This window comes from Anguilla anguilla, chromosome 7, assembly GCF_013347855.1.
Source record: "Anguilla anguilla isolate fAngAng1 chromosome 7, fAngAng1.pri, whole genome shotgun sequence".
Lineage (NCBI taxonomy): Eukaryota > Metazoa > Chordata > Actinopteri > Anguilliformes > Anguillidae > Anguilla > Anguilla anguilla.
This window is the reverse complement of record NC_049207.1, coordinates 18536026-18563943: the sequence shown is the minus strand read 5'-3', so window position 1 is coordinate 18563943 and position 27918 is coordinate 18536026. Positions and strand designations below refer to the sequence as shown.

At 46.1% G+C, this 27918-nt stretch overlaps 2 protein-coding genes across 2 annotated transcripts in view; one reads left to right on the top strand and one right to left on the bottom strand.

The window, feature by feature from the left end:
* fbxl13 (F-box and leucine-rich repeat protein 13) overlaps positions 1-27693 on the top strand; it is a 42460-nt gene extending 14767 nt beyond the window's left edge. The window contains exons 10-21 of the mRNA XM_035426207.1: positions 10716-10768; positions 11353-11453; positions 12931-13060; positions 15398-15496; positions 18338-18458; positions 19205-19367; positions 20093-20212; positions 20925-21051; positions 22857-22940; positions 23594-23728; positions 23977-24140; positions 26099-27693. Coding sequence (XP_035282098.1) covers positions 10716-10768; positions 11353-11453; positions 12931-13060; positions 15398-15496; positions 18338-18458; positions 19205-19367; positions 20093-20212; positions 20925-21051; positions 22857-22940; positions 23594-23728; positions 23977-24140; positions 26099-26285 — 1484 coding nt within the window. The 3' untranslated portion in view covers positions 26286-27693. The remainder of the gene's footprint in view (positions 1-10715; positions 10769-11352; positions 11454-12930; positions 13061-15397; positions 15497-18337; positions 18459-19204; positions 19368-20092; positions 20213-20924; positions 21052-22856; positions 22941-23593; positions 23729-23976; positions 24141-26098) is intronic.
* On the bottom strand, positions 508-13277 carry lrrc17 (leucine rich repeat containing 17). The gene is made up of 4 exons (XM_035426206.1): positions 13001-13277; positions 8296-9127; positions 3145-3300; positions 508-1189 (listed from the first exon to the last, which is right to left on the bottom strand). Exons 2-4 carry the CDS (start codon positions 9038-9040, stop codon positions 786-788), a joined length of 1305 nt encoding a protein of 434 aa, XP_035282097.1. The 5' UTR covers positions 9041-9127; positions 13001-13277; the 3' UTR covers positions 508-785.
* Positions 27694-27918: the final 225 nt, after the last annotated feature.

Below are 27918 nucleotides of genomic sequence, written 5' to 3'. Positions count from 1 at the left end.
GACATAGCTCAGGAAGTAAGAGCGGTTGTCTGGCGGTCGGAGGGTTGCCGGTTCGATCCCCGCCCCTGGGCATGTCGAAGTGTCCCTGAGCAAGGCACCTAACCCCTAACTGCTCTGGTGAATGAGAGGCATCAATTGTAAAGCGCTTTGGATAAAAGCGCTATATAAATGTAGTCCGTTTAACATTTAGCATTCAGTGAAGCTAATGCTTGCTCGCCTCCTGTGCCACGCTGGGCATGAAGCGTCCCAATAGCCGCTAACTTCTGAACGGTCACAGAGATCTGGATAATTGAGTCCAAATGTGGTAGTTTACGCAGCGTTGTCTTTAATCTCTCCGGGGGCCTATAATTTAGAACGCGTGTGTTGGGATTTACGAGAGAAATTTCACACCTTTGTTTTCTTGTTTGAAAATTCAGCCGTGACAGTCACACATGAAGCGGTTGTTGTTTGAATTGTGCAGAATGCTTTTTCGCTTTTGCAACCGTCTGCCTGTTAATACCAGAGGGCTTCAGAAAACAGCCAGGTTTATTTTGTTGACAGGAAGAAAAACCCGAAGTAAAAAAAGATCATCACTTTTATACAAATTAGTCTCAGTATGAAATATTACCATTTAAAAAACAAACTAAAAAGAAAACAGCAATCGTTCTCTGCAAGTGATGACTTAGAACAGAAGAATGAGCTCCGATCTGATACAGACTAAATTAGACTGTCCTACAAAAAAAATGCAGTTCTTATGGTGGGGGGTGGGGAGGGGGGTGGGGCGGGAATGGCCAGTTAGTCTCTTTTTAACTCAACCTTATGATTTCAAATTTCTTACGGGTGGTTAGAGGTCGGGGGAGGTTCTCTATCTCCTCCTCCTCTGTTTCGGCGGTGAGCTCCTGGGCCGTGTCCGTCTGTCCCAGCAGTATGTCTTTGGGACACTCGGCGTTGTAGGTCTTGACGTAGTTCTCCACCGGCCAGCCGCTGTACTCGGGCGGGGAGCTGCACACCAGGCCCGAGTACTCCACGTTGGTGTGGTGCTTGAGCCAGTAGATCAGGTAGTGGATGTTGTAGTCACATATCCAGGGGTTGTCTCCCAGCATCAGCTTCCTGATGAAGTACAGGTCCTCCAGGACCCCGTACTGGAAGAAGCGCAGGCTGTTGTTGGAGAGGTCCAGCTCTCTAAGGTACAGGAGGCCAGAGAACGCGGCTGTCGGCGGGAGAAGAGGGGGGGCGGGGCCCGGGGGGGGGGGGAGTGGGTGGAGATTAGACAATAAGTCAGGTGTGCTGTCTCTGGCATTCCATGGCTAAATGAATAAACACTCCACTGTCAAAGTAGCAGTCGGCGTAATGTATTTGGTACAGCTGGGGAGCACTGGTACATTAACCTGTTCAGCTCCACCTTTTAACAGCTGGTGTTGCATCTGTGTGTGTGTGTGTGTGTGTCTGTATACAGTCTGTGTTTGTGTTTTGTGTTGCTGAGATCGTTAGTCTTGCTGCAGCTCTGTCACACCAGTGTTTGTGTCTTATTGCCATCACTGCGATTACCTCACTCTCCCTTAGAGGTTTCTTTTTCCCTCTTCCGTTTTCTCCCTTTAAAACATGTGTGATGGCTCACTGCTTCGGTCCCTTGTGTCCATTATGTTTCTGAATTTCAAATTGGAACCAGGAAGTGAATGTGTGCATTGGGTCTAGACTCTAGAGGCATAGCTATTGCCTGTCCCTCGTTGGCATGGTTTAATTACAGCAGCGTCTGCTACATGGTGTCCATTAAGTCAGGCTTTGAACTCTGAGAAGAGAGGCAGGAAAGTAATTACTCCCAGTCTTAAGGGAGGACTGCCCCCTCTAATCACACAGGGCTGAGTGTGCATCTGCCTCTTTCACTGCACTCCTGAGAATCACCACTCTTACAGTCTGTCTGTTTAGGGCGGGGACAGCGAGACCACAAATCGTCCCGTTTGCAGTTTCATCAGTCATCTTTTCTGTATCCCCCTATTATGAAGATCCTGTGTGTGTGTGAGTGTGTGTGATTTCTCAGTTTTACAATTACAAAGATTTTGTGTGTGTGTGTTTTTGTGTGTGTGTGTGTGTGTGTGTGTTCACGTGTGAGTGTGTGTGTACTTGTGAGTGTGTGTGTAATTTATCTATTCCACAATTACAAAGATTCTGTGTGTGTTTGTGTGGGTGTGTGTATGCGCGTGTATGTATGTAAGTATGCAATTTCTGTATTCCATAATTACGGAGATTGTGTGTGCGTGTGTGTGTGTGTTTTGGCAGACTTCCTCTATTTACTTTATGATAGCATAATAGATATCAGTCACTGTTACGGTTTCATCTCTAGTTTACTATACCGACTTATTTAAAGTAACTACTGTACGTACAGTGGTTGGTCTTGAATTATTTGGCTAGCATTAAATTGTAAATTGCAATGCAGCTTTTTGTATTTGCTGGATTTAATATTGTAATACACAGTAGTCATTGCTTTGCACATGTTCATCTGTAATTAATGATTCGGGTGTTAAACTCATTCCATATTAGGGAAAGATTTCTGGCAATTTGACTAAACCTCATTTAAAAGAGCAATGGAGCTGTTTCCTAGTGTCACTGTAAATCAAAGTATTTTTAGTGCTTAGCATATGCGTATCTGTGTCATTTCTCCCAGAGTCTGTCGGTTTCTGTTTTCAAGAGAGAATGGCTAATCGCCCCTTTTCACAAACTACTGAGAAGATGTATCGTCCACTGAGAGATCTGATTAATGGGTTGGGGGTGAAGATCACCACTTGTCATTGAATGCATAGAATGTGAAGGGCCATTCATACTGTATCTGGAGCTATTTTCGTCTGAGCCATGCTGGTGGTTGTATTTGTCAAATCAGTAGCAGTAGTAATTGTAGTTTTCCTGGTGGTTGATGTTGTAATAGTATCCATTGATTCAAACATTTACAGCTATTTGGCAGATGCCATATTTGGCTTGTTGTCCTGACCTTTCCCCAAGTAACAAATCTTTGAGTATCAGTGTGCAGATTTCTCTTTGCATGTTCACAATGCCATGACATGGGTCTCCTAGCCCCTTTAAATAGCAAAGAAAATACATTTCTGGCGTAGTTTGTTAGGTTTCCATTTTTACCGGTTGATGAGGGAGTAATTAGAAATTACGTTGGCCCACCTGTATCAATACGGTCAAGGTTATTGCTGCTGAGGTTCAGTAATTTCAGGTCCTTGGCAGCCACAAACTCTTTGGCTTTGAGCTGTCTGATGCTGTTTTTGGAGAGGTCCATCTTGACTATGTCAGAGGGGAGGTCAGCTGGAACATTCTTCAGATCTGGAAAGAAAGAAATGTGGGGGAGGGGAGGAAGATAAGTGGCTATCGCCAACACATGTATCCAGTAGCATGTTGTGCATTCAGAAGAGCGGGGGCACGGGTTCGTTAAGGTTCACCTGACATTCTCTGTTCAGTTGGCACCTGAGGGAGGGCATTTTAATGGCTGTGTCTGCTACTGTGCCCCAGTCGAGTGTGGCACGATAGATGATTTCCCATGCGTCTGGAACGTGTGTGAAAGGAATCATATGCCGAAAGAGTTTTGTAAGTATTTCCAGTAGGTTTTCCCACAGAGAAACATCTGTGATAGCAATACTGTTTATTGCACAGTTAACCCCATCCAGGTGGTCTTGAAATGTATGAAAAGAACCTTCTAGCTACACAGGAAACATGAAGACTCAAAACATGTACTTACTTGAAATGAGAGATAAATGTATTGATTAAACTAAATTTAACGGGTAATCCATCACAATCTGACCCATTTTTGTTACCTTATTTATTTGGCATATCAAATATTTAAGGCTATCAGTTAAATTTAGGCTTGTCTAAATTTGTGGATGGTCATCCTAATTGTGGAATTAGTCTTGAGAAGACCATTTCAATAATGATTGTATCAACAGTAACAGAAAAAAAAATGTTTTATAGTAGATACAGTGGCCTTGCAAGGTCATCAGTAAAATTACATTCATGAATCTTTGCAGCTAATCTGTCTTGCATCCTGGTACTTCTCTTAACTGCACAGATAGAGGCAGAAGGAGAGTATCTGCAGTGTTAGTCTTTGTGACTACAGTAGTTGCAGACAAATGCCTTTAAATCCTTCAGCAGTGAAAGGAATTGCAATCACTCCACAGCTGCAGTGTGTGTGTGTAGGAGTTTTTTGGGTCAGGCAGCTTTGAACTGCAGACTCCCACAGAGAACTCCTACATTCTCCATCCCTTCCTTCATGCGACGTCTGTGGTTTCCATTAGGGTCTCCCGCCTGAGCGACGTCCAACAGTTTTACAGTGATCCTCCTGGTCAAATTTGCATTGAGGAAGTGCATGTCTGGGACTCAACCGCGTTGTTAGTAGTGGTGTTGTAGTAGTCTGTGAGGTATGTGTTGTAGGATGCAAAAATGTGACTACAAAATGCATTTTATTAAATGAAGAAGCTTAATCATGTTATAGGCTGTGGTGTGGAGCATTGTGCAAAGATTTTCATAAGAAAATGGAAAATGACTATTCTGCCACTCTATAGAGAATCCTTTTTCTCTGTTACGGACAGGAATATTGTCCTGATCTTTGTCTTTACTTATCCAACCCTGGCTTTGCAGATACATCTCTAGTTTTCCAACTCTGGCAAACTGATCTGAGCTGCAGCAGTCATGCAGTCGACTCATGTGCATGGAATGCATGTAGTGTGCACACTGCTGTGCATAGAGAATTGCCGTATTGAAACTTCTCTGCTGCATACTGTACGTATGTGATGCACACTGACACTGCTGCAGATAATTACCACACCCAATTATACTGTATAATTGTATAATTACAGCGTGCTGGCTGTGTATTGTTTAGACAAAAGCCTTTCATTTAGTTTTGAATAAAAAGGGACATCAATGATCTTTGCAACCATTTCAGCGCGCTGCAGGCTATAATTTGGTGGCTCTCATTGGAACTCCAGATGGTTGTAAATCAGAATATGAGATGGATATGTCTGATATGGCTGGAAGTATAGTGAGACTCCATGCTGCTCTCTTTCTCTCTCTCCACCACTTTCCTCTATCTCTTTCCCCCCTCTCTTTCTTTCTCTGTCTCTCTTCCGCTTTTAACTCTTCTAGAATTTGTGCTGTGCTGTTGCTGCTTATCTGCTAACAGTAACCAGGCCAAACTTCAGAAACTCCCACAGAAATGACAGGGCAGCAGAGGAAGAGGCTGGGGTTAGGGGCAGGCAGATTCTGGCTTACACCAGCAGTTTTTGCATGACTCTTAAATCGTTTCTTACAAGGACTGCATGTTTTAATAGGAAAACAGCATAGTCCAGTTCATTTTCTGGGTATAGACTGAAACATTTTATATTTCATGTTCAGTTGCATGTATAAGTTGGTGCTGGAAAACCGACCACTAGGGGATCAGAGACTCTCACTAGTAAATGGACAGGTTAGGAAATATGACTGGGCATTCTGAATTTCAAGAAAAGGGAAAAAAGCAGCAGACATCATTGCACCAATGGACTGCCCATTTTATAGGACACTGCAATATTCTGTAACAGAGCATCGGGGAACTGTTAAGGTATGACTCTACAGTGTTCTGCAGAGCATTATACATATTATAAGGCCTTTTATGCTAACCCATACTGCATACATTTGAATGGAATTTCTGTAGAGCAGAATGAGCCCTGTCCAGATAAATCAAATAATAGCATGCCTCCTAATGGGGGGGACAGTAAGGTCAAAGCACCCACACAGGAAATATTTACTGAAGTCCATAGAGAAAAGGCAGAAGCCCTGCGGCAGATGGCGAATGAGTTGAAACGGCGCTCTGGTACCACAGAGAGCGCGGTACGCGATATCGCAGCTGCGGCACGGTGGAGCGGAGCCTCGGCCTCAGATCGCCATGATGTAAAAGCTATCCTTAAGCGCTTTGCCAGGGAGACGGGAAAGAATCCACATCGGAAACGCAGTGTCCCTCATACACTGCGGCACAAACAGCGCACTGTGAAGGATGGCTCCCCTTAGCACACCACATAGGGTCTTCTGTCTACTGCATACCCCACAGCTGCCTTGTGGGTCATTTGTATGCCATTAGAGACATCTAGTTCAGTCTTACTCCTGTTCAGTCACTCTTTGAAGAAGAAGACCAACCATTCATGGTCTTTGAAAGATGTATTTAAAAAAAGAGTGTCCAATCTGTTAAAAAAAAAAAAAAAAAAAAACAACTATTACATCTATACAGGTCTATTTTTTCTGGCCCTTCTCAAGAGATCCAGCCAATGGAGTCGACATGGCGAAGTAGAACTTTAAATGAATTACAGTGCCTTGATGTCATTTTTAGTACGCCGCTTATGTAGGTCCCAGGGGAAGATGCAGCTGTTATTTTTGGGAGAGAGGCGCTATGAAATGTTACTCTTTGCCCCGTCCTTGCTCTCTTGTTCATTTTTTGTCTGACCTTACATATCTCACAGCTGTGAATGTCTTATTTAACTGTCAGTTGTGCTTGCTGATTCAGCACTTTTAAATCACCATTCTGCAACTGGTGAAATTATTCTATTAAGAGTGTGTTAAGTTGCATTTTAACACAATCTTTCTTATCAGCCTCTTTGAAGAGCATAAAGTCCTATGTTACTATGATCTTTTATAGACAGAGAGAAATAGGAAACATCTGCCAAAAGAACGCTTTTCCAAAAAATTAATGTGTGCTGGCAGCTTCCAGGCTAATTGCTAACATGTGCACTTGCACATGCAGGAGTGTTTGATTTCAGCAACATAGGTGTATGTGAGGTTATATAAATACAGATTTGTTTCTTTTTTTAAATGCTTTTTTAATGTTTTTTTTTTTTTTTTTTTACTTTTTCTTGCAAATTTGGAATGCCAGTCAGGCAGTATCATTCAGCTCATTGCTACTACGAATCGGGAGTACACAGACAAGCATGTTCTCTCCTCCGCCACTTCTTATCACACAGCTGTTCACAAGTTGGGAAGACACTGAAAGGCATACTATGCAGGATTTTTTACCTTGAAAATATTCTAAAATAACCATGCTGACATAGCTGTGATGCACTGGCAATTGCTTTCTATACGCATTTTCGCCAAATTCGCGCACACCTGCATTTGTTATTCTAAAGTGTGTTTGGGACTTTTCTGGGTGTGGCGCTGTTTTCTGTGGGGGGAGGGGTTGGGTGCAGCTGCAGTGCTAGCTATCGAAGAAGTCCAGATACAGCGAAGCAAAAAACGCTTTCAAGCGTTAACCTTGGAATTGCTTTTCCTCTGTGGCGTCAGATGAAGTTCGCCAATTGGATTAGAAGCAACTCAGAGTTGATTTGTTTTCTGTTGGACCTGTAAGTGAACAATAAGGACTTTTGCAAGGGTCTGAAATTTTCAAATTTAAAGTTCCAATGATAAAACCAGTATTACGTTCAACATTATTGAATTATTTAATTTATAATCAAATCTGCCTTCTTGCTGTCGCTCAGGGTTGCTCATTCCTCTTCCCTGATTGAGTTGAATCTGGTTCATCTGTGAAACCAACTACTCTTCTCTGTTGATACTGAGTTGAATCTGGGTCCATGTTGAAACCATCTACTGTGCCCTGTTATTTGTTTTGCCATTTATCAAAATGTATGCTGAGAAAATGAAGCTTGTTATATGTCTGCAAAGCATCCTGTGTTTTGTCCCCCATTCCCCCCTGGGGAGTACTCTGCACTCTGTGCTTGGGTTCACTATGGAGCTTATAATTTTTAGCTTTTAAGTAGCTGGCTCATGTTTTTGTGTTAGGTTTAGCTAAATATAGCAGAGGCCTAAGACAGGGGGTGCAGCTGGGTCCAGGGCTCGGGTCTTGTGCTCTATGACATGGTGTGGTGAGATGGGTGGTCTACAGCGCTCTGTTCCCATGATCACAGCAGAGAGAACGCACTCCTGTTCACCAAGAACACAAACCCATCATCACAGAGAACGCACTCCTGTTCACCAAGATCACAAATCCATTACCACAGAGAACGCACTCCCGTTCACCAAGATCACAAACCCATTATCACAGAGAACACACTCCCGTTCACCAAGAACACAAACCCGTTATCACAGAGAACACACTCCCGTTGATCCAAGAACACAAACCCGTCATCACAGAGAACGCACTCCTGTTAACACAGAGAACACACTCCTCATAACACAGAGAACACACTCCCGTTCACCAAGAACACAAACCCATCATCACAAAGAACAAACTCCTGTTAACACAGAGAACGCACAGTATCAGCCACCAGTATCAGCGTGCGCCTCATCCAGGTGATGCGCACTGGTGCCTACCTTGGTTCCTGCAGTCCAGGAGGGGCTTGGGGAACATGTAGGTGCGGCAGCTGGTGGTGGCGTCCACGTGTTTGTCGCCCATGATGGGCTTATGCGGGATCTCCTCGGGCTTCAGGTTGTTCTCCTCCAGCTCGGGGCAGAGCAGCTCCACCTTCACCCGCTTCAGCTTCTGGCCCCTGAGGTTGGCGGGCTCGGCGCACTTGGCGTAGTTGCCCAGGTTGCGGTGGCTGGGCACCTGCAGGTGGCGCACCAGGCTGTCCAGGTGACAGCGGCAGCTCCAGGGGTTGTCGTAGACGCGCAGGTGCTTGAGGCGGGGCAGCGGGATGAGCACATCCTCGGTCAGCACCTGCAGGTGGTTGTGCTGCAGGAGCAGGGTGGTCAGCTGGTCGAGGCCGGCGAAGGCGCCCTCCTCGATCATGTTGATCTGGTTCTGCTGCAGGTCCAGGCTCTTTAGGTTCCTGAACTGGGAGAAGGTGTTGTCCCGCAGCACCTGGATCTTGTTTCGGGCCAGCAGCAGGTGCACCGTGTCCTCCGGCCAGCCCATGACCACGGCGGTCAGGTGCCTGTCCTGGCAGTCCAGGTACTTGTCCCCCGCCTCGGTGTACTCCTTGCACTCGCCGGCGAAGCGCTTGACGGTGCCCTCCCGCCTGCCGCTCCTCCCCCTGCCCCGCCTGCCTCCGGGCCTGGCCTTCCTGACCTCGGCCGACCCGAGGGCCAGGAGGACCAGCAGGGCGATCACCCGCATGCCCGTTGTCGGCTGGACGGCTGCTCTAGCGGCTGTGGCGGCTTCTCTGAAAGACGAGCCTCGGCTGGTTGGTTACAGCTGCAGTCCCTGAGGAGAGAGGAGGGGGGGGAGGGGGGGTTACACACTAAATGCACAGACTGAGACACCCCAGGCCCCAGCAATAAAACGGGCACTGCAGAGCAAAGCCTTAATTACGCTCAGTTCCTGGTGTTTCCCGAGTCTGTTTGATGTTTATGTGTTCCCTCTTTGCAATTAAGTCCATTTTTAGGTCTTTTTGGTTTTTGTCTGAGTGGCAGGAAATTTCATTTACAAGGCACAGATTTATGAGTATTTTCTTTAAACTCACTAATATCCTTCAAACCCGGAGGGGGTTTATGTTTATATGTGTACATCCGTCTGTTTCTGTGAAAAATGTCCTTAAAGCACAGACCTGGCTTTATGTAATTGCCAATTAGTGATGTTGTATGAGACAGTTACTGTTGGTCCATACCACGGGGTTCACTAAAGAAATGACACCTGGAGCATGTTTTCACTTATGCTTGCTTATTTTAAGTTTAATTCCTGGTGGAAATTTTCGGCACACCTTTTAAATATTGTGTATTTCTGGTGATCCTAAGTGTTGTACCTGCCGTACCTGAGGCGCTTGGCCTTCAGTAATGCATCATACATCCTGGACCTGTGGTATGTCAGTGCTACCTGTGTTCCTGAGCCCCATGGGGCAGTGCATAGTCACCCATTGTGTCACTCCCCACATCACTCAATAGCATGTCTCCTTGTCAGCCACTCTCCACAACGCTCAATAGTTTGTCCCTTTGTCAAGCATCCACCCACAGGCTACCTGCAATCAGTCCTTTCAGTAGCTGTGACAGGTCAGCTGACTGATAGCATTGGCAGGCTCCACAGGTTTTTGAGGACACAGGTAGTGGTGTGTGGCCATTCCGCACTGGCAGGGGGCATTCCCCATCCCCTGCGGAAGCCCTATAGCACTAATTTGGCATTCCAAACGGGAGTGAAAAGTGGGCTGAAACAAAGGAAAATCCTGAAAGTCTTTGGACAATCTTTTGGTTATGACAGGACTCCATTCAAAGACAAAATAAATGTGGTTATTTTATGAATAAGAGGGATTTCGTAGGTTTAGCTACTTCTTAAACACAGATTCATCACACTTATACGTGTACAGTACCGGCATATTCTAATCTTCTTCCCAGTTTCCAGAAATAGCTGATAAAGAATGTGGCTTTTTGTAGCTCAGCGACAGAGGAGAAAAATGTCGCCACATTTCCATGGTGCGATGCCACGACTCGCTCTCAATTTGTCAGGCTTTGTTCTGTTGACCCAGCGTGATGTCATAACCAGCAGCCAAGCATGCACGAATCTGCAAAGCCTCCGGAAGGAGGGGCTTTGACAGGAGTGGGAGGCTGAGCCACTGTTCTTGTCCGTCTCCCAGCCCTCGCTCTCCCCAGCCAACTGTACCAGGACCCGGGCCCAGCGGCGCCTCCAGGAGTGGAATTATCCCATCACAGGAGTACATAAAAAGGGCTTAATATTGTGTTTATAGACTGGGCTGCGCCGGCCTCTCTGTCCTGCCAAGCTGAGTCTGCCAGCCCAGTAGGGCCCGGACCATTTAGCGCGCAACCGCATTTAGCGTTACTGTCCTGTCTCTGGTGTCTCCTAGGTGACTGCAGGAACCTGCGGGAGCTCAACGTGTCCGAGTGCGCCGGCGTAAACGTGAGTAAAAATGCAAATGAACAAAAGTGCCGGAGGAGGCAGGACTGCTCTCGTTCGCAGGGGCTGCGCTTCGGCGAAACCCGGCCCGCGCGGTGCCGCGGCCACCCCGCTTTTCCGGAACGCGCTAGCGTCGGGAGGCACGCCGCGCGCCCGTGTAAACAGGCCCCCAGATGGGCCGCACATGGCGGCGGTGCCCCGGCGCTGATCCCCGGAGGGGAGGCAGGTTCCTGCACTGTTTTTGGGGCGGGCCTGCGGACCGAGTGGCCCGCGCAGCAGGGAGTATCTGTTATGTAACGACGCTGGATCTCCAGCACAGCTCTGGCTCTCCCTGGTGTAATACGGCTGGAGATCCGAGAGCCTCACGCTCTGAACCATGAGCACGCCTCTTTCAGCCCCTCCCCCCCCATTCATTTTCCCACCGCAATTCTTACTTTTGTTACTCTTGTATTTTTCATTCTTTTATTAATTTTGTCCTTATACTATACTCCTTAGCTATGTATATAACAGTGCTTTAAAATTTCCATAAGATGACCACATTGACCAATTGTCTGTTAATTAACAGTACATGTTCTCCTTTTTAACAGGATGAAACCCTGAAGATTGTTCTAGAAGGCTGCCCAGCTCTTCTTTACCTGAATTTGTCTTACACTGCTGTTACAAACAGCTCTTTCAGAGCACTCTCCAGGTAAATCAATAGAACATGCTGCTCCCTGCAAGCTTTTTCCGAGTTTGAAAAAATTATGTGAATCATGCTTTTACCACATTCTTATGTGCGTTTTATTGTCTGTTATTCTTCAAACGATCACTTTCTGCGAGCGTATTTCACCGTGTCATAGTCTCCAGGCCACTGGTTTTGATCTTCAACTAAAATACATTGCATAATGTTTTCATTTTTGGAGAGATCTCAAGCAGACATGAACCTTTGGAGCAGAGCCACTGGGCTGCCTCATGCATAAAGCCTTCAGTGCTCCCCTGACTGCATTGATGCAGTTATCCAATGATAAAAACATGCTGAGTTAAAACTGGTGAATGAATGGGCACTCATTTCCTTAGACAAAGCAAACTTTCGGCATAACTTCACAGCTGCTTTGTTCACGTAATTTTGCAGCTACAGCGATATAGAACATCAACCAACAGGAGGCATAGCAGGACTTTCATTACCGGTCACAATATGAGCACAATTCTTGTGACATAGTCGATGCTGGAGCTTTTCAAGGATTGAGTAATGCAAAATTACAAATGGAAATGGAAAAAATATTCATTTTTCACAGTAACTGTAGAGTCCTTGGTTGGCACCCAAATTCCCTGCATTGACAGTGAAGAGTGAAGATTTTCCACAAAATTTGCATTGCCTTCAAAGCAGACAGCACGTCTGGAAAAGCACACTAGATACCATAGCGGTCATCAGCAGAGTTCTCAGAAAGAGCTTACACAGCCTTCTACACATAATTAGAACCATTTGAGCTTTCCTTACCGAAAGGAAGAAAATCACAAAACGGAACTGTGTCCATTTATCAAAATCCCCGATGCCTAATTTCCCCTCTGGCGTTATTCCAAAAAAGTCATTCAAAAATGGCTTGGACGTGGCAGAATAGATAAATGATATTTTTTCAGTCCTTTTCCTTATGTCATTCCTTAAAAGCATAAGTCAATACACTGCAGCATTGTAAAAGGAGCCTCTTCTTAAGCCTTGCAAAGAAATCCCCCCCCCACTGCACCCCCAGGACAGCAACTGGAAATTCTGACTTGCTGTGCATCTAATCTTTAAATGCTTCTTGCTCTGTTTAGGGCTAGCCTGTGTTCTCTGTTAATCTCCACTTAAAGCTAAAGCCCCTCAACATTTCACCCTGTCCTGCAGCATTGTTAGATGAAACAGATCTATTAACAAGAGTGAGAACTTGAAAAAGACTATGTTTATAGTCTTGGACGCTTCCCAAAGCATTTGCACCTGAAGTGCACAAACTGATTACTGATTACAAAGCAAATTTAAAATGACAAAAAAATTGCCCAACAGACTCATTAAACTCACTGCGAAACACAAAACGGGCATTAGAAAACAAACTCTTTTTGGGTCCCCCCCCCGAAAGCCACGCTATCAGGAACGTGATCCCTCTTGCGGCGCATTGTTCTCCTAACATGTGCCGTCTGCTCTGTGTGGAAAGGTGCTGCCTCAATCTCCAGTATCTGAGCCTGGCGTACTGCAGGAGCTTCACGGACAAAGGCTTACAGTACCTGGCCACAGGGAAGGGCTGTCACAGGATCATCTACTTGGACCTCTCGGGCTGCACTCAGGTCAGTCCTGCGTCTGGCTGGCTGGCTCGGTCCGGTCGCGGGCGCGGAGCTGGACCCTGGAGGACTGCCTGTCTGCTCGGGCAGCGGAGGGCTTGTGTGGAGCCGAGAGGCTGCGGGAGGTTTTAAGTTACAAGCGCTCCGCCAGCAGGGAAGCCAGTGTTTGCGAGCGCTGGGGCTCTGGACCGCCTCCAGGACACTAGTAGCTTGTCCTTGTGTCATTTCAGCCTGCAGGGGAAGAGAAGAAGCTGCTTCACAAACACAGATATGCCCGGAAATAGTGTTTCCAAAAGCACTACTTCAAAAACCTCTCACTTGCATTTTAAAAGGGTTTTTAATCATATTATTTTTGTGCAATGCCATTATGCATGGCATACATTTTTCTGTAGATCTGGGCAGCTAAAAATATACTCTGTCTTTATCATCTGAACACTACAGTTTGGAAAGGTTTTGATGTTCATTTTTAATTAATTACTGAAAGCCGAGAAAAAGGGTTATACAAAGTGAGTGCATTATATTATTGAAATAAAAACATGTCTTTGCAGTGTGAGAGAGGGCAAACCATAATTATCAGATTCATCATCATAATTGATGGGGAAGTCTAGTTACCTAGGCAAGGATTACAATGTCCACTTTTGTTTTATTAATAGATTTCCTGGGCTTTCTTCCAACAGCCCTTGCATAGAAACTCACATTAATTACACAAGAGCTGAAATAGAGTGCATTAATACATTTGTTCCATTGTTTTTAAAACAAACAGTGTCTTTTATATTAGTCAATTTTTTATTGAGAACCACATTTTGTTGGTTGCTATTTGTTGCATAGGAAAGTTCTTTTTAATATATTCACAATGCTCTGTTCACTTTGGACTTCACTTTCTGAATTCAGAATCACTCCTTGTGGTTAAAAGGTCAGATAATAAATAAACCCTCTGTGCCCTGTGTTTTCATGCAAAACAGGAAACACTAAGAGCAGAGAAACCTGCGCAGGCCATGAGGTTCAACGAAGATAAAACGTGAAAGAAAAGAAACACGAGGCTACAGGAACACCACCCCCCATAAATTTCTATTCGCAGCCGCACGTACTGAAGTTCTTCTATTGTAAAATTCTCTTAGAGAGCAAAAAAACAAACATTATTTTAGCCCTGTGAAGCCGTGTGTTGATGGCTTACAGCACGTTGGGCAGGGCACTTTCTCTGTTGCCTCGCTTTGTGTTGCTCGCATCGCTCTGCGAACAAACATTCCCTCCCACCGGCCCCTACTTAAAACACACTTTGGCGGCACTGCTGAATTTTGATGCATCTGATTCCAGGAGTCATCCGTAACTGTCCAGTCTGGGCCTAATATGGGAGGCTTCTCTGGCGTGTTGACGCTTGTGGGTGATTGATACGGGCCGCGGTACGAGAGGCTTTAACCATTAGTGCGTTCGGAGCGACGGCTCGCCTCTGCTCCCACACACAGGAGACGCTGTCTCCCCTTCGCTGTGCCACTGTTTAACATGGCCACTGAAGTTATTTATCTCTTCGTGAGCAATGTCCTGCTGTGGCTTAAGCGGGAAAGGTAGATGGAAAATCGAGCAATCTAACTGTGCCATTATCTTTCTAAATAAATGATTGTGATTATGACTGCAATCGCATGGCATGACAATGATTTCAGAGAATTTGTTTATTTATTACACTCATATTTTCTTTTGAATTCTGATGTACACAGCAAAGGCATTGCCTAGAATTGTAGCAGCATGTAAGAGAGACCATTCTAAATACCAGACACTACAGTGGACAAGCTATAAAAAGTTATTTGTGCTAGTGTGACCTTGAAGGTCAGTGAAACTAATTTCTCATTTAGTGATGCCCTGGCGAGCCAAGACAGGTAGGGGGTACAAGGTAGCCAATTAACTGTAAAGACTGGAATAGCCAGCTTTGGAATTTGACCTGCTAACACCCCGATAAGTGCCTTGGGATCTTCATTAACCGCATTCTGCCTTGAACTTGGTTTCAATTCTCATCTGGAACATGCTTTCAAGAACTGCACAGTCCAGAGGGAAAATGGCCCCTTTACCGTCCCACCACCAGTACACCTTGCAGCAGCAGCCCAGTTTTACATGGAGGTCTCCCCTCTGAGTACTAATCGAGCCAAGCCCCACATAGCTACAGCCATGCGGTCGGAGTAAGTCGCAGGCTAGCATGGCTCCTGGCTTCTGAAAGACATTCTGTAGAGAGTTTCAAAGTGATTGTGTTAATATGGGAATGGGCCCCCAAACACCCCCACTACCAGTCTTTTTAACCTCTGGCATTCCCCACAATCCCCAGCTCTGACATTGATGGCTTTTTATCTCCCCCAGATCTCTGTGGAAGGGTTCAGATTCATTGCCATGGGATGCAGCCTGCTCCAGCGCGTGGAATTCAACGACATACCAACCCTGACGGACAGCTGTGTGCTGGTATGTGTGTGTAGGTGTGGGGGGGGGGGGGGGCACAGGCGAGGGATATGCCTCACACTTTAAACGTGTGTTTTCAAAAGCCCTTTCTGAAGCAGTCTGGAACCAATGCAAAGACTTCATTTACACAGAATGTTCACAAGTAATTTTTTACTTTCTGTTGCGGTTAATATTGCATCATTGGTTGCCAAGATGCAGATTGAGATTTACCCCCAAGTGTGTCCTTTAACTGTTTGAATACAATGGAACATCCCAACAGAAGCAGACAATACAGCCTTGTCTCCTGATCTTCCATTATTAATTATTGTTTAAGTACCTTACTCAAGGGTACAGTGGCAGTGCTCCACCTTTGAATTAAATGTGCAGCCTTGGCGATACAAGTCCTCTTCTACAGTAATTATGCTACACTGCTACCACAAGAGCTACAGGGATCTTCACCAGAGCATTCTCTTTGTTCTTCAGCCATTTCCATTAATACTGTTCATTTTATAAGGCTTTTTAGACCCCAAAGTTAAATCCATAGTAATATGTTTAATTTTGTAAAGACTGCTCCTTCAAAGCTTAGCCGTGAGTATGCTGGGCAATTAGTGAACATTAATAGTGACAGTAGCATGTAATGAATGTGAAATGAAGGTACTAAACACGTGCAATGTTCGGGTGCGTTTGTGCTTCCCTGAAGGTGGAATTGGAAAAGCTGAAAAAGACAGAATTTTGCTTTTGAAATGTGGGGTTGTGCGCACACTCTATTACGAAAGCTGGACCGCATTATGACATTTCCTTGTTGAAAGTAGGGCCTTTGATTTATAGCATGGGAATGTTTCTTGGATAATGCTTTTTTTTTTGCCAAAACATGTTTTTTATGTTAAGTCTTTTTTTCTCTGGATCCAAAGCTGGTCCCACTTATGCCCTGTAGGCTGGATGCTATACTGCATTGTTTCAGTAACACTGGCAGAGACTTGCCCCTTATGCATGATAGCAATCATCGCATTGTACTGTATCACTGGCCCTCTTTCAAAGTTAATATTAGAACAATGGTGGGAAGGAAGGTGTGCAGTGATTGCGGCAATATTTCAAGAACACCAGACACAAGTCCAGACAGCGCCTTTTACCACATATGGTAATGGTAATGAGGTTCCAGCCATTATCAGTATTGGCCATATCATTTCTCATTTCAGACCAGCCACTGCATTATTTGTTTGATTTATTTCCTGCTTCCTTTGTAGTTTTTTTAGCCAATGAGCTACACCGCTTTGTTTTTCCATGGCCATTTTTAAAATGAATGGAAGTTAATGGACATGTAGCATGTAACATCACTACGTATGTGAGAATTGCCACTTATTGTGAGGAGTGTTGTGCGGTGGCACTTAATTGGATGTAGCGTTGCCCACGGTGATTCAGTAGGTGGTGCCACTCCCATTGGGGATTACGTGCCTCTGTCCTCCCAGTGCAGTAGCTGTGACAGCACAGTTGCCTGGAAACAAGGCGGCCGGCTCGTCTAATGTATTGGACAATACACATGCTCGTGAGTTCCCCCTCCAGTTGATGGAGGATGTTGCGTCAAAAGGGACCGGACTACTGTTGCCAACTGGGAATTCCGATTTGGACAGAAAAACTGCAGAAAATCCCAAAACCAACAAAGAAGACACGTGCCAGTAACACTAGATAACTCTCTGTGGCTTTGCTGACAAGCTTAAACCTAAATTTGAGTAGTGTGCAAATTACAATGTAAGAATACTTTTAAAAACCTCTCATCGTCGCAGACAAAAGAGGCTAACAGAATTAAATTTTCTACAAAAAGAAAAATAATTGTCCATTACTTTGGACCAGGCATCCAATTCCATAACCAAAAGGCTGCAGGTCACAGCTGTCTGGTGACACTGAATGGGCTTAGTCAAAGTCCTTCTGCTCCATTAACTCCTGATTAACTCCAGTCTTTTTGCACTTTTTTCTTTTGTGAGCCCACCTCATGGAGAAATCCGCACTGCTGAGCTGCGGTGGTAAAATTGCTTAAGCGTACATCGGCCTTTTCTCTGGGGGGCTGGAGCAGCCAGGGCTCCTCGTCTCAGACATGTCTAGCAGGGCTGGAAAATTCCGCTGCAAATCGGATGTTGTTGAAAGGAAGTGTGTATTGCAGCGTGTGTACCCACATGCTCTGGGCCTCAGCCATTGTGCGCGAGACCTACCATACGGTGAATAGGTAAAACAGTGTTCTGCCATGGGATTTATACACCATAACAGAGCAGAATTGGCATATGCACGGCTCTGTTTGCATTTGCTTTTGATTAGTAAACATATACTGTATGATGTGTATTTATAGTGCAGTATTCCGTTTCATGTCTAAGTTATGGTGAGAGTACGTTCTGAACCTCCACGCTGCATGTTTTCTCCATATGGACCAGAGGCGGTGGGAGAGGGGCTGGCTCAGACAGCAAAGCCTCAGAATTGATTGGGCTAAAGCAGCGAGAGATCTGTTTGCTTTTCAGTTGTTCGGCATTATATTTCAAGGTTGCGCTGTCACCATGAGGACAAACAAAAGTGCACGTTCATTGTACGTTTGTTTTATGAAGAGAATCTGGCTTGTAAAAAAATTAACATTTTCCCTTAATTCACAATGAACAATTAGGTGTTTATGAAGGAAAAAGGTAACACCACAAGGATTTACTTATCAGCCAAAGTTATCTGTGCTCCCTCTTTAGTTAAATTGCTGTTGTAAAATATTCCATTCAACTGAAAAGAAATGGACAGCACAGATCTGAGCTCTGCTAGATCACTCCCAGCTCGCAAAGCACCGGCGCAAATCGACACGGAAGGATGAATCACACATGGTTCTGTCTCCGTTCCCAGGCGATGGTCTCCAAGTGCAGGTCCCTGAACGCGGTCTCCCTCCTGGACGCGCCCCATCTCACGGACGGCGTCCTCAAGGTGGTCGCCGAGGGGTGCAAGCTGAGCAGAATCAGGGTCGAAGGTCAGAGCCGCCCCTGCTGCGTTGGGCTGCGTTGTCACGGTAGCCATAATAGAGGTGTGGCGTTCTGTCTGCCTGATGTCAAGGCAGAAGCGGGGGCCTTGACACCGTCTGTTTGTGAGGGAAAAAATGTGAAGTCAGTGAGTTCTCAGCTCCCTCTCTCTCTCTCTCTTTCTCTCTCGCTCTGGCTGAGCTGAGTCTTGGCTGACACCAGATTCATCATGACCCTCTATCGTTGGGTGGGGGAGTGGGGGTCTAAGAACCGTCCCGGGACAGAGTGATATCATAGCTGGACCAGGATAATCTGGAACAGGCATCCGTCGAGAGGTTTAAGGGGGAAATTTCATTCTGAACAGAGGGAGTCGTGTGTAATATGATTACCGGAATTTTGCTGTTTTTGTATTTTTTGGGTTTGTTTTGTCTAGCTCTGTGCTTAGTGATGTTGGGCTATTGACCCCACTGAGTGAAATCCTCCTTTATAACCCAAACACATGTTCCTTCAAGCAGTCCGTTCACAGTGTAAGAAAATATATTTTTTAAATGATTGACAGGTGAACACACGGTGAACTTGCTTCCAACTAAAATTACATCAGAGTCATGTTTCCTCTCAAATTAATGTCCTTGATCTATTCCTGCTCACCTTTATTTTCAGAATCTCTCTTGTTAATATTTAGTTTCAGGCTCTAAGAATGTGTTGGCATCATTTCAAAGCGATGGCATGCACAATTTCTGATGCCGGCTTTCCGCAGGTAACAGTCACATGACGGACGCGAGCTGGAAGGCCTTCTGCAGGAACTCTCCGGGCCTGAAGCACATCTCCGCAGCGGCCTGTCGGGGGCTGACCGACAACGGCATGAGGTCCATCGGGGGCCTGAAGAACTTGACTTCACTGAATATAGCCGACTGCGTCAGGTACCCGAACGAACTACGCAGCGCAACTGTGAGCTAACAGATAAAACCACAAGCCATTTTTTACAAGCCATTTTGCACCAAATAAGCGCAGGATTATTTTATTTTATTTTATTTTGGAAAATTTTTCATTCAAAATGTCAATTTTTCTCATCAGTTTATCAGAGTAAATCACAGTTTCCAGCAAAATGTCCGAAACTGAAGACAGGAGTGATCCTGCCAGACCATTAAACGGCAGTTTGGAAAAGGTTATTTAAATTGGTGGTGAACTGAGATTTGCCTTCAATGCTAGCTTGTTTAGCAGTATTTGTGCAGCTGGACATGATTTGAGCTGCACTGTTTTTAAAGCATATGAAATTATGCATGCTGTCACCAAAAGATACTGTCCCCTTAAGCACCACACATACTGCGATACTGCATTCTGTCCTAGGTTGCCTATTGCTTGCTTCCATTTGTGTTTCGTTTTCCAAGACCTACAAGCAAATAGCAGTCATTACTGTTTCTTAATGGGACGTTTGCACATGTTGGAATGACAGATTTCAAGTTGGAAGCTGCTGAGACTCTGGGTTGTTTCAATGCAGTAAAGTACAGTCTAAAGTACATTTGAGAGCAGTCAGGGGTAAGGGGCTGCGGATTGGCCAAGGCAGCTGTGGGCTGGGCTGCGGTTGGAGGACAGAGATAATGGGAGAACTTTATGATGTGTGTGTGTGTGTGTGTGTGTGACTCAGGGTGACTGACCTGGGGCTGCGCTGTTTAGCAGAGGGCCCCTCTGGACCCCGGATCCAAGAACTGAACCTAAGCAACTGCACACGCATCACTGACGTGTCCCTCATGAGGATAGCGCAGAGGTGGGGGCTGTTCGCCACACACGTACTGTACACACACACGCTGATGTGTACACATGCATGTATGCGCCCACACACATGCACACACCACACGCAGATGTGTACACATGCATGCGTGTACCCACACACGCACTCATACCACATGCAGATATGTACACGTGCGCGTGTGCACCCACATACACACACCATACTCAGATATGTACACGTGCACGTGTGCACCCACATACACACACCATACTCATATGTACACGTGTAGTTATGCATCCACACTCACACACCACACGCAGATGTGTACACATGCACGTGTGCACCCACATACACACACCATACTCATATGTACACGTGTAGTTATGCATCCACACTCACACACCACACGCAGATGTGTACACATGCACGTGTGCACCCACATACACACACCATACTCATATGTACACGTGTAGTTATGCATCCACACTCACACACCACACGCAGATGTGTACACATGCACGTTGCATCCATACGCACACCACATGCATACACATGTTCATGCATGCACCCCACATTGATACATACGCATGCATATATGTATACACACACACACACCTCACCCATATGAACACGTTCATGCACCCACCACACACATTCGTGCACAGGCACAGCCATGGTGTTCATACAGTACACACAGAGGTCATATCAGTGTGTGGTGTATGTGTGTGTGTGTGTGTGTGTGTTCCAGGTGCACCAGCCTGTCCCACCTGAGCCTGTGTTACTGTGACCAGCTGACAGACAGTGGGATGGAGTGGCTGGGGAGCGTCTCCTCCCTCACCTCCCTGGATCTCACCGGAACCAGCATACAGGACCAGGTGACCCCCCGCCCCCCCCCATAACCCTCTAACAGCACTGATAGACCGCCCTTTCACCATCACTTCCTCCCGCGCGGGAGGTCGGCTAACCGACGCCTGCGTCTCACTGTGACGCCCAGCTCAGAGGAAAAATATGTTTCCTGTTACTGCACCTCTAACGAAAAATTAGCTCAAGAGCCTGGCCTTGATCTCAGCACGGTGGCACTGTATTGTGTAACTATGCAAAGGTGGCCTTTTGTGACACAATCATTCTTAGTTCCTGTGCACTGTTAACAATGCAGGACAAGCAACATGTAGCCGCATATGAAATAAATACTTAATCACATGAAATGTTAATCTGCTATCTTCACTATACATCTTTCACACATTAACGCAGATTGTTTTGCACAGTCTATCAAATATTTGTTTTTTCTGTTTATCATGCTCTCGGGTAAAGTTCTTTGCTCAGTGGTACAGCAGTAGTGCCCCACCTGGGAACTGGGGCTACAACCTTAGAGCTACACGCCCGGTTCTCTAACCATTATACTACACCGCTGCACACATTTAAGAGGTTTAAGAAATGGAGAGGAATGGCAACCAACAGCAGACTGTGACCTCACTCTCCCGAGTGTATTCCACATACTGTGTGCGCGTGGCACTGGAAAGTGAACCCGTTTTGCAAAGGACTCGTAAAGATTTTAAAAAAGAAATATAAATTCTTTAATTGGGTAATTTTATAACTCGTAAAAGTTTGGTGGTTTTCAGTGAGAATCAAATGGAAGTTTGTACAAACAAGCGGGTGTTGAGTTACCGCTGCTCCCCGTCGTACAGGAGTTTATTAACGACACAGACAGTGAAGAGGTCACATGTCACAGCGCACTGGGTATTAAAGCTTCTGTTTTTATTGGCCAGTTTGGTCACAAACAGCAGCAGGGCTAGAGCTACAGTAGACATGGATCTGGCTGTGCTGAGCGTGTATATTTAGTGTGTTTCTCAGAAGAAAAGTCAGCGGTTGTGTTTCAGGTGTTAGGCTGTATTTTCGTGATGAATCGGTGTGTGACTAACAAGGGGACCCAGACCGGGGGTCTGCAAATGCCTGTGTGGAAAGAGCTTGTGCTGACTCTACGCTCTGCCTTTGTTATTATTCCATGAATTACTTTTGTCTTTGTTTTGTTTTCAGAGTCCTTGTAAACATAGAAACTATATAAAAACTGAAAACGTCTGGCTACAGGGGTGATGAATCACCCTTGGGTGCAGTGACCATGACCTGCCCCCAGCACGGAGTCATGTGCTCAATCGCTTAGCCTCTCTCACAGACGCGTTCCCACACCTCACTGTGGAAACAGAGAACTCAATGTGGGTTAGGCCCATGGGTGCCTAGAGAAGCTCTGGGTTAGACACAGTACATATCCCCTTAGTTTCACTCCAGTCCACTGCTGAGCTGCTCTCTTACTGGTGCAGGCAAACTACTGGTGCCGGGTCAACCAGGAGTCGCCATGGTAATGTAGGTGGGGAATATCCTGCTGATTGGAAGCCTGGGCGATGCTAGGGCCAATCATGTGTCACTTAAAGGGACTCCCAGCCTCAAATGGCATTAATTAATGTTGTAAATGGTGTGATGTTGTACTTGAATACTCTACCTGGGAGCCCCAACAACAGATCAGGAGGCATATTCACCAAGTGTACAGGTTTAAGCGGAGTTGTGCAGTGCATGAGAACACCTGGAAAGTGGTATTATGAAATGACTAGATTATAACATAATAATTTAAGAATCCCGTGAACCCATAAACCAGCACATAAACCCATAAACCTTTTTTCATTCCTAGGGTTTGACGGCCCTTGGCAGCAACCCCAGCTTAAGGAAGCTGAATGTGTCGGAATGCCTCTGGATAACAGACATCGGAATAGAGGTAAATTCAATCCGGGCCTTACAGGTATAATCCCTCTTTCTGCTCATTGGTCATCTCCTATAGAATAGTCTGCTTTGTTTTCCTGGGTTTCCCCCCCCCCCCCTCTGCTTTCATCTCGGCTCAAGCGAGACATCTGCAGCGAATCGAGACCCCCGCCCTACCTGCCCTAAAACAACGATGAAATATGGGACCAGGAACGAGGGCGGAGGAAGCTCCAAACGCTATTTGTTTTTTTGGTTTTTTTTGCGTTCATTCGTGCAGATGCACGACGCCACACTTTCTCTCCTCTGTGCTTTGAGCGAGTCGGAGCTCTGTGCACTGGAATTACTGTCAATTAGCTGACTTTAACGTCTGCTTGCGTGTTAAGGATAGGCACTCTGTGTAAAGCTCCTATGTATTTTATTTTTTTTACGCTGATGTGGTGCCAGAAGTTTGGTCTCAGTGTGTCTGTTTGAAATATGACTGACTGAGTCACAGAAGCGCTCCTTCCCCCCTCCCTGCCACAGGAATGTATTTGTCTAGAGGGAGGCGGTGGGGGCTAGGGGGTTGAGGGAGAGGGCGTCTCTACAGTTTTGGATGTGGGTCTCTAAACCCTCTCCCCCTGGCTCGCCCCCTGCCCCGCCATGGGGTCCCTGTTCTCTTCTGTGTGGCAGAAATTCTGCAAGCAGCTGAGGGGGCTGGAGCACATGGACGTGTCCCACTGCCTGTCCCTGTCGGACCAGTCCGTCAAAGCGCTGTCCTACCACTGCCGGACCATCCGCTCCCTCCGATTGGCCGGCTGCCCCAAAGTAAGCCCTGAGCCACTGTGCTGCTGCGAGTGTGGGGTGGGGGGGGGTCACCCTCCTGGGTATGGGGAGATTGGGGGGCTTATGGTGGGAAATGTCCCAGATCTGCCAATTGGATGACTGGCATTCCTGTGGCTGCCCCAGCAGCGATGAGTAACCGCACAAAGGGAATGAAACATCCTCCCCACTGTGCCAGTGCATCCACGGTAACGGGCCCACCTCTCTCCCCTCCCCTCCCCTCCCCCACACAGATGACGGACGTGTCGGTGCAGTGCCTGATGGGGGCGGGGCAGCACCTGCGGGAGCTGGACGTGAGCGGCTGCGTGCACCTCAGCGACCGGGCCGCCAAGCTCCTGCAGCGGGGCTGCCGTCAGCTGAGCTCCGTCACGATGCTCTACTGCAGGGGAGTCTCCAAGTACGGCCCCCCCGGCCTGCTCTGCGTGCACCCGCTCATACACTCGCTCCCCTACTGTCTACTCTACTGTCCTGCCATTTATACTCATTCACTCACCCGCTCATACACTCACTCCCCTACTGTCTGCTCTACTGTCCTGCCATTTATACACATTCACTCACCCGCTCATATACACGCTCCCCTACTGTCTGCTCTACTGTCCTGCCATTTATACACATTCACCTACTCATCCACTGTCCTGCCATTTATACTCATTCACTCACCCGCTCATACACTCGCTCCCCTACTGTCTACTCTACTGTCCTGCCATTTATACACATTCACTCACCCGCTCATATACACGCTCCCCTACTGTCTACTCTACTGTCCTGCCATTTATACACATTCACTCACCCGCTCATATACACGCTCCCCTACTGTCTACTCTACTGTCCTGCCATTTATACACATTCACTCACCCACTCATACACTCGCTCCCCTACTGTCTGCTCTACTGTCCTGCCATTTATACACATTCACTCACCCGCTCATACACTCGCTCCCCTACTGTCTACTCTACTGTCCTGCCATTTATACACATTCACTCACCCGCTCATACACTCGCTCCCCTACTGTCTACTCTACTGTCCTGCCATTTATACACATTCACTCACCCACTCATATACACGCTCCCCTACTGTCTACTCTACTGTCCTGCCATTTATACACCTTCGCTCACCCGCTCATACACTCGCTCCCCTACTGTCTACTCTACTGTCCTGCCATTTATACACATTCACTCACCCGCTCATACACTCGCTCCCCTACTGTCTACTCTACTGTCCTGCCATTTATACACATTCACTCACCCGCTCATACACTCGCTCCCCTACTGTCTACTCTACTGTCCTGCCATTTATACACATTCACTCACCCGCTCATATACACGCTCCCCTGCTGTCTACTCTACTGTCCTGCCATTTATACACATTCACTCACCCGCTCATACACTCGCTCCTCTACTGTCTACTCTACTGTCCTGCCATTTATACACATTCACTCACCCGCTCATATACACGCTCCCCTACTGTCTGCTCTACTGTCCTGCCATTTATACACATTCACCTACTCATCCACTGTGCTACCATTTATACACATTCACCCACTCATCCAGTGTACTACCCTTTATACACATTCACTCACCCACTCATACACTCGCTCCCCTACTGTCTACTCTACTGTCCTGCCATTTATACACATTCACCTACTCATCCACTGTTCAGTCACTCACTCATTTTCCTCACTGAGGCCTCCCACCACAAATGTTCTGCATGCCTCAATCCTCATATTATTTTAAGGGGGGGGGGGGGGGAATGCATGGCTTGAACAAACAAGGTACATTATTGAGTAGAATGTGCCATGGGATTAGTGCACACACAAAGGGTTAAACTCACAGGGGATGTTAATGACAGCCTAACATTCCATGGGGTTAGTGCCTACAGAAAGGGTTGAACACGTGAAGCAAACGACAGTTCAATGCACCATGGGATTAGTACTTCTGGAAAGGATCCTTGTATGACAGTAACATTTTGAGTGGTTTGTGCGCCGCATGTGTACTAGTCATCCAATGGCAAATAATTCATTTTGTGCTGTAGACTGCAAATTACACACAGCAGGAAGCTTTCTATCTCTCAGAGGAAATTGGAAACAGAAAACCTTAAATGCTAACATGCATTGTTGATAAGTCTCCAGCCATTTCGTTCAAAGTGAGAACATAACTGTTCATTAGGGGAGTTCCTCTCAACCTTTCCAGGCGTCCATGTGTCAACAATAGTAGTAAAAAAGCAAAACCAAACTGAGACCGTAGTCCTCTTCAATCTCTTGCACACGGACTCGTGTCTGTGTGGGATGGAAGTCGTGGAGCTTTTCGGTTGAGGCGGAGATTGGAACCAAACGCTGGCCCCTTTGCTTTCACACAGGCAGGCTGCCCTGAGGCTCCGCCCCCACACCCAGCACTGGGAGCACAGCAGGGACGACGCCCCCCACTGGTATGGCTACAACAGCACGGGCCAGCTGTTCCACCCCATCCAGAAGCCACGCAGGGTTGAGGAGCACTGGGAGGAGGAGGAGGAGGAGGAGGAAAAGGGAAGAGCAGGAGACAAGTAACAACTGGAAGGGCTGACACCAGCGACAGTCCTGGAGCCATACTTACACTATTGCTGAAAACCAGTGTTTTAAGGGTAGCCATTTTAATGAATAATCACACATCCGGACACCATTACCTCCTCAAGGTCAGGTTCTTACAAATTTTACATCCAGGCTAGAACAAAGGCTCTAAGGAATGTTTCCTCAAATGCTCCAAAACCAGCAGGTGTTATTTAGACTTCCTGCTTTTCGTGAAGGCAGTAAACAACAGACCCAAAGCATCTTCTCAGCTGGTCACCATTCATCTGGAAAGTGTGTTTGAGGGAAGGCACCTGCTCACAATGTAATCATACATAATAATGTAGTGACAGACATTTATCATGAACCAAATTCATTAGGTTCCCATAATTTCCCCAGATGTATTTAAAAGATAAATGTCATCATTTTTCAAGAAATTACTTAAGTGCTAAACAAAACCTGCTTTGCTTTGCATGCAAATGTGGATGTAATCACGAATTTTGGCACGTTTATGCAGCACCATTCTCTCACCATGACCACCCAAGGCCATGTTCAGCGTAGAGCAACTAATCACAGCTGAAAAAGAAAGGCATCCTTTGCCAGGAGGTCAGTGGAGAATAGTCATTGGGACACCGAGCAGACGCATCAGTGCCCTGGTTCTCCAGAGATGTCGATGTGTCCCGGTGGGCATTCCGTCTGCTGTCAGAACAGCTTCGAAAAGACTAAACAGCCGGTCTTTCAACTAGTACATTGCTTGTGCCATCCATGAACACCTGGATCCATGAAAACCCAAAATGGAATTCACGTAAAAAAACCACACCTGGGTGTCTCTAGCCAAGACCAGAGCATCTCCTGCACAGCATGGAGGCTGTTCCAGACACTACCAGCAGGCCACATACCAGCATGATGACTACATACGGTTTGCCTTGGCCGGCACATTGCACTTGGGGGCCAATACCTCTCAACAGAAGCTGGAAGAAGTTGCAGACCACTCTGTGCAGTACACAGGACCTACCTGCATTCAGCCAGGCCCTGCTGGAATGGACATTACCCAGGTACAGTGTCTGGGACATAAGAACCAGATCTGTGCATACTCAATACACCCCTATACTTAAAATCATCATCTATATTATCATTAAAATAACTATTCCTTGTCTCGTACATCTGGATAAACTGCAAACAGCTTATGTAATAACAGAGGAGAAATGACCTGTATTTAAATCAAGTGAACAATTAAAGAAAATGACAACTGGAAGAGAAGAATCATACAAGAACATCACATTTATCCAATATGATTTTATTCAAAGTTTCTTCAAGTTTCACTCCATGCATTTCTTTGTACTGTACATATCTACATTATATGACAGTCTGGACATAGCACTTGCAATAAAATGTTTACATTGATGGCTAATTGACCTCAACAAAACATAGAGCTTTACTTAAATAAGGCAGTTTCATGGGTTTGTCCTGCAATGGTTTCACAGCTAAATTAATCGATCTGGCACAAACCTTCTGAAATGTTAATCATTTTGATAACGTCTTTTAACAAAGAATTGTAAACCACAAAGTCAACAACAACAAAACAAGGGTTTTCTTGGTTTGGCATCTACACATTTAACAGAACTCTACAAGCCTT

Coding starts and splice junctions, on each gene's coding strand:
- lrrc17 (XM_035426206.1), bottom strand. CDS start 9,040: ATGCGGGTGATCGCCCTGCTGGTCCTCCTGGCCCTCGGGTCGGCCGAG. Junction 3,301..8,295: donor CCTGGACTGCAGGAACCAAG/GTAGGCACCAGT, acceptor CTTTCTTTCCAG/ATCTGAAGAATGTTCCAGCT. Junction 1,190..3,144: donor CCTTGACCGTATTGATACAG/GTGGGCCAACGT, acceptor TCCCGCCGACAG/CCGCGTTCTCTGGCCTCCTG.